At 32.5% G+C, this 10,722-nt stretch overlaps 2 protein-coding genes across 2 annotated transcripts in view; one reads left to right on the top strand and one right to left on the bottom strand.

Annotated features, from left to right (window-relative positions):
• Positions 1-3,368, bottom strand: part of LOC106110418 (dolichyl-phosphate-mannose--protein mannosyltransferase 4) — a 7,981-nt gene extending 4,613 nt beyond the window's left edge. The window contains exons 1-9 of the mRNA XM_013292243.1: positions 3,224-3,368; positions 3,026-3,106; positions 2,815-2,899; positions 2,525-2,629; positions 2,345-2,453; positions 1,680-1,768; positions 1,364-1,552; positions 1,149-1,255; positions 342-669 (exon numbers count right to left, since the gene is read on the bottom strand). Of these exons, the coding sequence (XP_013147697.1) occupies positions 342-669; positions 1,149-1,255; positions 1,364-1,552; positions 1,680-1,768; positions 2,345-2,453; positions 2,525-2,629; positions 2,815-2,899; positions 3,026-3,106; positions 3,224-3,273 (1,143 nt within the window). The 5' untranslated portion in view covers positions 3,274-3,368. The remainder of the gene's footprint in view (positions 1-341; positions 670-1,148; positions 1,256-1,363; positions 1,553-1,679; positions 1,769-2,344; positions 2,454-2,524; positions 2,630-2,814; positions 2,900-3,025; positions 3,107-3,223) is intronic.
• Positions 3,369-3,645: 277 nt separating this feature from the next.
• LOC106110476 overlaps positions 3,646-10,722 on the top strand; it is a 16,223-nt gene continuing 9,146 nt past the window's right edge. The window contains exons 1-4 of the mRNA XM_013292318.1: positions 3,646-3,958; positions 4,188-4,457; positions 9,072-9,269; positions 9,488-10,712. Of these exons, the coding sequence (XP_013147772.1) occupies positions 3,785-3,958; positions 4,188-4,457; positions 9,072-9,269; positions 9,488-10,712 (1,867 nt within the window). The 5' untranslated portion in view covers positions 3,646-3,784. The remainder of the gene's footprint in view (positions 3,959-4,187; positions 4,458-9,071; positions 9,270-9,487; positions 10,713-10,722) is intronic.

Here is a 10,722-nt window from a genome sequence, read left to right as displayed (position 1 = left end):
CAGTCTTCGGCCGTAAGCATAGTAAGAGCAGGCTTACACCTTTGACTAAACTATCGCACGACAGTTGCGAGACTAAACAGTTGTACAACAGTTTAGTCAAAGGTGTGCGCGCACTCTTATCCTGTAATTTTAACAATTGACAAGTAAGAAAATTTAAAAATCACCTCAAAAACTAAGTTAAAAATAAAAAAAAAAGTTACATAAATCATTCCTATTATATGGCTATTAATAGTAATTTACTACCATACTATCTAAAGTTCTACAATTACTACATACATTGCTGACTTGGCCATTTATTTTGTATAAGGACAAAATTTTCAAAAAAAATACCCCACCTTCTATAGGAAGACAGGTTTATGTGGCGTTCGACCCATTAAACCACCTAAGTGGCCAGCCTCTATTGCAATATAATTCCGGGATCTCCATAGAACACACCGGTAACGTACAGCCTTGGTCTGCGTGTCTGAAGGTGTTACCTGCTGCTGGCGAGCCCCCACCCCCGCGGGGTAGAGGTGGTGGTGCGAGTGCAGGTAGCCGCCGCCCGTGCGGTGGTTCTTCAGCGTGACGAGCGCGCCGTACGCCAGCTGCCGCGGCGCGCTCGCGTTGTGCAGACTGTTGCCCTCCAGACGCGCCTGGAAGCCCGACGAGTAGAAACCGTCGCCGTTACCGCTACAATATTTTAAACAAATTATAAAAAAAAACATACAGACGAATTAAATACCTCCTTCTTTTGGGAAGTCAGTCAAGAAGAGACACTTAGGTCCTGTCCCACCAAACTGTAAATTGTCTGATAACAATTCAACATGTAAAATGTGATGGAAATATCAGATTTTGTTCCCTTATCCGACAATGACGTCATTTTTAAGCCATCTAAGCCTATATCAGCCAGTGATGGGACAGTTCCTAGACCTTATTATTAGTATGAGAAATCATCATTAAAAGCTGTTTAAATAACCATTGAAATTTACGTCCTTATTATAAAGTAGTTTTTTCGCGATTTCGTTAAATCACGTCCACGTCAACGGGAAATCAACAAAATAATAAAAATATAGGCACATAGTTTTTGAGTTATTTCAATACATACAAAAATCCAAAAATGCAAATCTTTCCTCTCTATATTAATATAGATACTTGACTTTTTTTATTACCTTTTGCTCAGCACAGTGAGATGGATCCAGAAAAAGAACACGTAAAGTGCGATGGGCCAAAGAATTAATGTAAAAATCCGACCAATAAGATGTTTCAGTGTTAAAGTCTGAAAAATATTTCTTAATGTAGTTAATTATTAAATTTACATTCCGATATCAAACCAGTACCATTTGAGTACATAAATATAGTATTGAATGTAACATTTGAAACTCACCACTGGTTTTGTCAGATCTCCTAGAACATTCCATAGATCTGCAAGTGTGCGGAGACCAACAAACAGGACAAGGAACAAGCCGACAAACTTAACAGACATGGTGCACGCTAGAGACCAGCCCAGGAATAGTTGCCATGACAACATGCGAGTGGAATATGGCGGCTGCCCTGAGTCGGTTAATGTTCTAACCTAAGAAATATAGTCATTACTATGAAAAAAAAATTGTATGTATAACTTAACAGACCTTTTTTTTTCATAAACACAGTAGCAATAATATAAAATGATAAAATGCAAGCAATGATTTACATATTTTTACCTTAAAAGCTCCATAAATAGCACAGCTCATAAAAAATAATAGAATAGGATCTAAGAGAATATATCTGTTCAGAGTTAAATATCCAACATCTGAAAAATAATTAAATTGATTATTAAATAACAAGCTGTTCCCATGCGACTTCATCCGCATGAAATTATGATAACTCTATTCTATTGTTTACATTTGTCAAATTATCAATTACCAATATCAAAATGACATGACATGATAACAACCTTGCTTCCTTGATGTTGGCAGCAACTTATGGTCTCTTTCCCACATTAAGGTTTTATTCAATATATTTAATACCCTAAGTTTAATGGTGTTAAAACATATAGCCTAAAGTGTGACGTAAGTGTAGGGCTTTTTATTAAAAAAAAAGAGTTATTCAAAAACATGCTGTAATTGCTGACATCTTAGGCAACAAAGAAGTGTGTGTTTATGCTTTATTATAATAGTATAGATGAAAATTAATAGAAAAATATTTTATATATTAATTTAAATACTGCATAATAGATTTAAATATAAACGGATTGTTTTAATATCCTACTTCTATGCCAAATTTCATCTCAATACATTCAGTTGTTTAGGCAGTAAACTCTTAAAAATATACATCCATGTAAACTCACATTTATAATATTAGTAAGAAAGTAATCAAGATAACTCACCACATAACAATAGAATAGTACCAATAAATGTTGCTTCCATAGATTGTGTCATTTCCCATATTGACAAAAAGGTTAAAGGAACTGTCAAAGCTCCTAATGTTGTACAAAACTGAAAATAAATAAACAATAAACAAACATGAGATAATACTAGAAAAAATTAAAATAAATTCATGTACTTACAATTCTCATTCCTTCATATCTGGTACCATTATATTTATCACCAGGTTTTTCAAAAGGATATTTACCATCATAGCCTGATAGTTTTCCGGATAGTGCTATAAGCATCTGGAATAAACTCTCTATTATAATTTAGATTTCCAATAGTGTAACACTCATACAATAAGATAACGTTATCTGCATTTTAACTACAAGTTATTATAAGAGTTTTATTGATATTTCTCTTACTTATTACTAAACCAGAAATATTAAAATACTTTTTTTCAATATACAACATACACTAACTAACTGACCTTCCCTAGTGGTGGATGCACATCAAAGAAGAAGGTTCTATTTATGTACCAGCTAGCCATTTTGCCAAAGTGAGTCTCATCCCAGCTGAAAATTAACCATAAAAATAACAAAATGTTAACTCAATTTATTAAATATTTAATTTAATAACCAGAACAGTGTCATCACCTACATAAAGTATTTTGTAGATTATTCTATTAAAAACAACCTTACCAAACATGATCTGGTTCCAATACTTTGTAAAATCGGGTCAAAAAGGTAGCCGCGCATATAACACCAAAAATAATCCACCAACTGTAAATACATTATTAACAATTTATTATAACAGTAAGTAGTTAAAACTATTTCACACCTTAATATTTAATTTGTATTAAATCCAACAGTTTAAATGAAAAAAAAAATTGGCCTCACCCATTAACACTGGACTTATTGGTCAACTTCTTCTTAGTATTATCAGGCATATTTTTTAATTAATCTTTTACACAAATCTGTTAATATTAAACTTTCTCTTAAACTAAAATAACGGTAAACAAAACGTTGGTGACATTACTGACATTACAGTTTGCAAACAATCATTGTCAAAGTCATTTTGATTCAATTTCGTTTTAAGCATATTCATCAGAGTGTGAATCCAAGAAGTGATAGAACTAACAGGATTTACTTTGATTTATAGAAGAAAATCAATTAAACCACAACTGCGGTTAATTAGTGCCTTTAGGTCTTTCTTGATTCCTCCGTAGGTTTGAAAGATGTTTTTAAGCAATTTAAAAACGTGTCTGAACGTTGCAATATATCTTGTCTTGATCATGATGTCATTTTATTTGACACAGACCATAAAATTCATAAGACGTAATATTTATAGAATGTTTGTAAATATAAACTTGACAAAGGAATAAGTTTCTCATTATTATTTAGTATTCCTCATTCTTTAAGCGAGTATTAGTTGAGATGGTTGTGTTTTGATCTTACGTCATGAAGGCAATTATTTACGTTTTTTTAAGCCACTGCTTTCTTTCAACTTGTTTGGCAGAGTTGAGTGAAGAGAGAAAAGTACAATTTGTAACAAGATTCGTTGATTATTTAAATAATTTACCGAATCATGCCTTCATATATGATGACGGTGTTTTATTGAGCGCGCAAAAAACTGTGAGTAACCATATTAACATTATATTTCTAATTTTTATCTAGGGTTATCAGTTTTTCAACTGACATCTTTGTATCTCGAATGAGTCTTTTATATGCAACATCCATACTTATTATTGCTAATTTAATATTGGCAAATATGTCTAAGTCATTTAACAATGCAAGAATAATTTTTTTGGAGAAAAGAATATATAATAGGAGAATTTTAATTAAAATTTAATAATTGTTTTAGGATGAAAATAACTATAAGATTGAAGTAAAGCTTAAAGTTACGAGTATTCACAATCTTGAAGCATACACATATCGTACATGTTCTGTGACATTGGAAGACCATGGTGGTACCAATATCCATATAAAGGATGACTACAAATGTGAAGAGCCTTCACCTTCTACGACTACGGAATTTAATGTGGATAACATAGTGTATCAAGAAAAAACAACAACGGAAGCTGGAGAACATGTCCCTGTACAACTTGATAATGAAGTGCAGAGTAATACTGCGGTAAGATTTAAATCGATTTTATTTAGTTTTAATTAATTGTGAATGAAAAATTTGAGTAATTAGGCCTGAGCTTTCCAAGTTTATCATTTAAACTAATATTTGAAGCTTTTTTTTAAGCAAAAATACATCATTTAAACATGATATATGGTATCTACGTTTAAATTGTTAGTACAGGAAGTAAATGATTTATTCCACTTTTAATGATATTTAACTAACAGATTAATTTTATATCTGACACATCGCAAAAGATAGAAAAACCTTGCTTCAATTCTGGTTAAAATTAGAGCAATGGGAGACTCATTATTGAACATTATACCATAAAATGTATAATGTATTTCTTCTTATCACCTTGAGATGTGTTTCCGAGATCGCATGCCACATTAGCACTGTTATATTATTAGTTACAGTGCATTGTTATTCTGTTATTTTTTAAAGAATTACAAAGTTAACATTCTATTCCATTGTCCTAATGATTGTATTTCATTAGGTAGAAGTAATTAAAATATTGTTTTGATGACTAATAAATGTGTAAATGTTAACATTAATTATCTATTTTAATTATTCAATATTTTTGTTACTATGGCTATGTAATCAGTTTTTGATACATCTAAAAAATTTTACACACTCAATACAATGGCAGAATATCTCCTTTAAACTGTATCCATACTTAATCTTTGTTATTTAGAGTAACTTCAAATTAATACTAATATTATATGGTAACCTAGCTATTCCCGTGCGATTTCATCTGCATGAAATTATAAAAACATTATTATATTGTTTACAGTTGTCACATTCTCAATTGCAAATGTCAAAATTACCGTTACCATAATAACCTTGCTACCTTAATGTTGGCAGCAACTTATGGTCTCTTTCCCACATTAGGGTTTATTTCCAAAATATTTAACCCCTAAGTTTAATAGTGTGAAAATATAAAGCCTAAAGTGTAAAGTAAGTGTAGGGCTTTTTATTAAGAGAAGAATTATTCAAAAACATGCTATAATTGCTGACATCTAAGGCAACAAAGAAGTGTGTGTTTACGCTTTATTATAATAGTATAGATATCGCGATTCTTATAAACATTTGTGTTAGAACTAATATTTTTATTTCAAGGTTATACTGGTCAAACCTATAATAATTAGTGTTAAGACTATGTATGGCTTTACAAGTATGACAGTGCCTGATCAATTAGCCAAAGTCAGAGTAGTTAATTATACCTCTTAAATTGATTTGACATTATATGACTTTATAGTCTATGTTGAGTTGAGTGAATCAAATCAAGGACATCCCTACTTAAGTTTTTTTCTGTTATCTGTTTTAATATTTTTTGACAACAATGTTAATTATGTGACGGTTTTGGACCACCTTTCTCCTTATGTAAGATTAATAATTAAAATTATATCCACATCCAGGATCAAAATCCGCAGTTTGACATAAATATTTTTTTACACTTAGAGCACTTGTATGTATTTTGGTTCAGCCTAATGCACTGAACTCTTGCACTCTGAATGTATGTAAATCAGCTCAGATCAGATTCAAAAGATTAAGCTCACACAGATTAGACTGATGAGCTGTGGCTCTACAAGTAAATCGACAGCTCACGGCTCAATCAGATATTATAACTGTGATATAACAATACGCGAGCTATCTGCCGCGCAATAGCAGCTCGCAAACGCAAATTTTAAATGCAGACACAAATTGAGCTGAGCCGCGAGCGGATTCACTGATCTGCTACACACATGTGAATCGTGAGCTTACTGCCATAATTTTTAGTGTTACCATTACTAATTAAGATAACGCGTTCTAGCTTTGCCGATACTACAAATTAGTAAAATCATTTCCATGCGATTTAATCGACTATAGTAATTGCTTTGTGTAACTAAATTGATTCGGTAAAGTTAAACATTTTAGCTTATGTATTAATAATTTATTCGTAACTAGCCTTCGCCCGCGACTCCGTCCGCGCGGAGTTAAAAAAAACAAAAGTGAGTAACCTATATGTTCTTCCAGGTTATGCTATACAACTGTACCAAATTTTATCGAAATCTGTTCAACCGTTAAGACTACAAACTCTAACAAACATCCATCCATTTAAACTTTCGCATTTATAATATTAGTTAGATTAAAAAATACAGTCGCCGTAATAATTTTTGAACACAACGCGAAAATAACTCTCTACGTATGATTACGCGTGTTAGAATAAAATGATGTATTATATTTATAAAACACATCATTAACATTGCAATTATGATATGACACTCTTGGAATACAATTGTGTTAGTGCAAACCATATAAGGGTGCGTTTACAACATACGAAATTAGTTGCGTCAGATCTGTCATGTGCCTTTTATGTTGTAATTCTAATTCGCGCTTTTTAATGCAAACGAAAAGGCGTGATACACATGCCAATAGTTGACACACTTGTATGCAAGCTAGCTTTTGTTAGATATAGTCATGCAAGTTAAGTAGTATCGTGTGCTCTCAAAGTACGCGCTAGCCGTGGAGTTGCGGAAACCGTAGCCCCTACTACTTTCGTGTGCTCTCAAAACATTTACTTTTTTGAGTATTCCCGCCCTAATGTCAAATACCACAAATATCGACCTCAAAGTATTGCCCATATTGTGAAGTAATAAAAGAAATATTTTTTGATCGATTAGCGTGCCGTTTTGTAAAGGCTTTAATAATTTAGTAAAGTGTTCAAAAGACTTGAACAAGTTGGCAGGGTTAAGTTATCGCAAATTTGCTGTCTGGCATAAAGTCACTAAAGCATTTGAAATATTATTCCTTTTAAGAGTTTCGGGAAAAAAATATTTTTGACGATTTTTCTGGAAGTTTCTTTATTGCTTTTATGTTTTGCTTGAGCTGAACCAAGGTTCTAATGTATGGTAAATGACTGCGAATTCTCATTTTGTTTCGGTAAACCGCTTCAGTGTAACCACTGTCTAATTATGAACTTGTATCTAGTATTCTTAGAAGTAATGTATACGATGTGATCATTTTTATATTTAGTTCATTGTGTATGTTTTCCTTGCAACGATATTGTTATTTATGTCAAAATATAACGGTAGCGATTTTTTCAAATTTGTAGTTGTAAAATATCGAGTTCTTTGACTATAGGGTTCATATTGATGCATCTGGCGGATGATCTAATTATCATACGACACGTTTGTTTTTGTTTTAAAATCTGTTCATGTTGTATTTGTGAGGATTTTCTTTATTACATATCTATAATATATGTGTCCATGAACTCATTACGATAACACGGCGACGGGTCTATCGTAGTGTGAATAGATCCCACTCATCTTGGTAGTGACCAACTAACCTTAGTAATTTGACTAACGTTAACTATTGGTTCATTATCAACTCACTCAAGTTCAAACATTATGGGCATCGTTAGCAGACAATCTACGATTACGATAAACTAGGGGCTAGTAGTAAAAATGCTTTTTTTATTCCAAAGGGAAAGCTTTAATGACACTGACAAGTCGTTTGTAAGTTAACTATGAGTATCGCTAGAGAATACATAATCCTTATTTTAGATTAATTTATATGCTTACTAGCTTCCGCCCGCGACTCCGTCCGCGTGGATTAAAAAAATTAAAGTGAGTAGTCTATGTGTTCTTCCAGACTATCATGTACATCTGTACCAAATTTCATCGAGATCCGTTTAGCCGTTTAGGCTTCAAACTCTAACAAACATCCATCTATCCGTCCATCCATTTATCTAAACTTTCGCATTTATAATATTAGTTTGATTTTACTATCTTCAACTCTCTTGGGGATGCAGGGCAGCTCAGTGAATCTAATCTAGGGAATTAAAGATACTCTTCAGTTTCGATGTAGACCAAATTTACCCGCGAACTATGTTCATCAGAATAAAAGAAGATATTGTTTGTTTTACTATTTCTATTGCATCATGTTCATTTGTCTTATTGTTTGCGTTTAATGACTACATTCATAGTTGTTTTCTTCAAACTAATTGTATATTAAATAAACAAAAGGTTTCCTACAACTTCAGTGAATAATTTGTTGGTACAGATTGAAATATTTTGGCATTAGATGAACAAATTTTTACGCAAACATTTTGTTATATAACGTTTAATTTGATATCTTCAACCATCAATACAATTCACGTATTTATTCGCTCTCAAGTGACATTTGAACGTTTATCAATATTCGTACATAAATAAACGAAGTTCTTATTGCTTGCATTGTGGGATAAAAAGGTTAATAACCCATCTAAAGTGTTACACTAGTAAGTTTCATTCAATCACAATAGTTCAAGAAATAAACTAACATGAAAAAAGTTTAATCAAAAATAATGAAAAATATCTAATTTCTGTAATAGCAAATAAGTATTTGGACACACATAAATTGGAATATTAAAAAAAACTTCATCGCTTTAGCGATAGTCATGGTGTGCGTGACTTATTAATTTACCAAGCAAGTTACGAAATGGCTAATTTAATTTACACCCTTGTTAATTTCATGGATGCAGTTTTCAATATATACTTTTAAATTAAACAATATTGAAAAAAAAAAAAACTCACTAGACGATACAGATAATACCAAATAAATAACTAAAAACCTTTTAAAATGACTTGTGGAATTCATTAGGCGACCTCTGGGGAGCAATTTATCGCAATACCAAGAGAGAAACCAGCCGCACCATGTATTGGGTGTTCAACCTTCGTAAACCCTGGAGCTGCGGGCGTCGAGGAGTTGGCTCTGTTAGGCATTCGCCATCTCAACAGGCACGAACCCGATGTCAAGCATGAGTTGAACTCAGTTGTCGAAGTGGAGAGGCAGGTTCAGGTTTGTTGATACAAGTATTCAAAGTTAGAAGTACTACTTAAGTCATGACTTCTGCGAGATTGTAGTCTAGCCGGCAACTAGCATTTTTACACTGATAGTGTTGTCGCCGACTTTACTACTTGATCGTGCTTGTATAGTATTGAACCCTATGTTTAAGCGTCTTATTGATAATAAGCGTAAATACCGTTAAAAAAAAGCTATTTTTTGTATTGTTTCAGATTGTAAACGGTGTTAGATACATTATTACGTTAAAAGTTGATTATAACAACTGTACGATCGATGTTGCAGAAACTTGTACGGTTGTAAAACCTTGTAAAATAACAATTTTAGAAAAGCCGTGGGTCAGATTATATGATGGATCAAAATATAGAGGAATTTTAGCCAATAATTGTACGGAAGAATGGATATTCAGCGACAACGGTGAAGTAATACACGACGAAAAAAAAGGAAACGATGTTGTAAAAGTATCTAAAGATGATCCAGATAATGAAGATGGCGCGCATAAAACTATTCCAGATTTTGATAAAATTGCCAACACAGGATCTGTAGATGATATACTTAAAGCTATACATAATTCTGACGTACAATCTCAGCCGGTAACAGAAAGAACCTTATCGGAGGGAGAAGTTAAAAATTTAGAAGAACAAATAATACCTTACAATCAGTTCTCGGATACATCAACGTTACGTGACGAAGAAATAACTGCAAAACCTGAATCAGAAAACTTCAATTCACACTCAATCAATAAAATTGAATCCAGAAAAAAATATTTATCAAATTCTAATTCATTTATGTTTGATCGAGAAGAGGAAAAAATTAATTCCTTAAATAATGATAAGAAAAAAGCTATCGATGACTTAATAAACTTTTTTGCATCTGTTGATTCACATTCAAATCAAGAAGGAAAGAGAAACAAAAGAAATTTATATTTTGTCGGTGGAAAGCTAACAAAAGACAACAATGATCCAATGTACAAAACATTAGCGGAAGAATCATTAGCAAAATATTTACAAATATCAAATATAGATGAAGAATATGAAGTACTAAACGTTGAAAATGTTCAAGTTCAAGTTGTGTCCGGACAGCTTACTACAATAACTTTTCAAATTGTAAAAAAAGGTACGCAATCTCTGACTCCACAGAAATGTGTTGCAGATGTTTGGGAAAAGCCTTGGATACAATTCAAAGATATAAAAGTAGACTGTCAACATAGTGAATCGCAAGATATAAGACATAGGAGACATTTACCTGGTGGCGCACTTGAGCAAAATCCGAACGACCCCAAATACTTGGAGTTAGCTAAGGAATCCATGGAAAAGTATTTAGAAACTACCGGCAATTCAAGACCCCACAAAGTGGTTGAAGTTGAAAAAGTTACCACTCAAGTTGTTTCTGGTACAATGACGGAAATTCACTTTAAGATTTTGCCAGCTCAAGGCACAGGTGACGTCAT

The sequence above is a fragment of the Papilio polytes genome, unplaced genomic scaffold (assembly GCF_000836215.1).
Source record: "Papilio polytes unplaced genomic scaffold, Ppol_1.0 DF820622.1, whole genome shotgun sequence".
Lineage (NCBI taxonomy): Eukaryota > Metazoa > Arthropoda > Insecta > Lepidoptera > Papilionidae > Papilio > Papilio polytes.
Note: the sequence above shows the minus strand (reverse complement) of the source record. Positions and strands in the feature narration are given on the sequence as shown.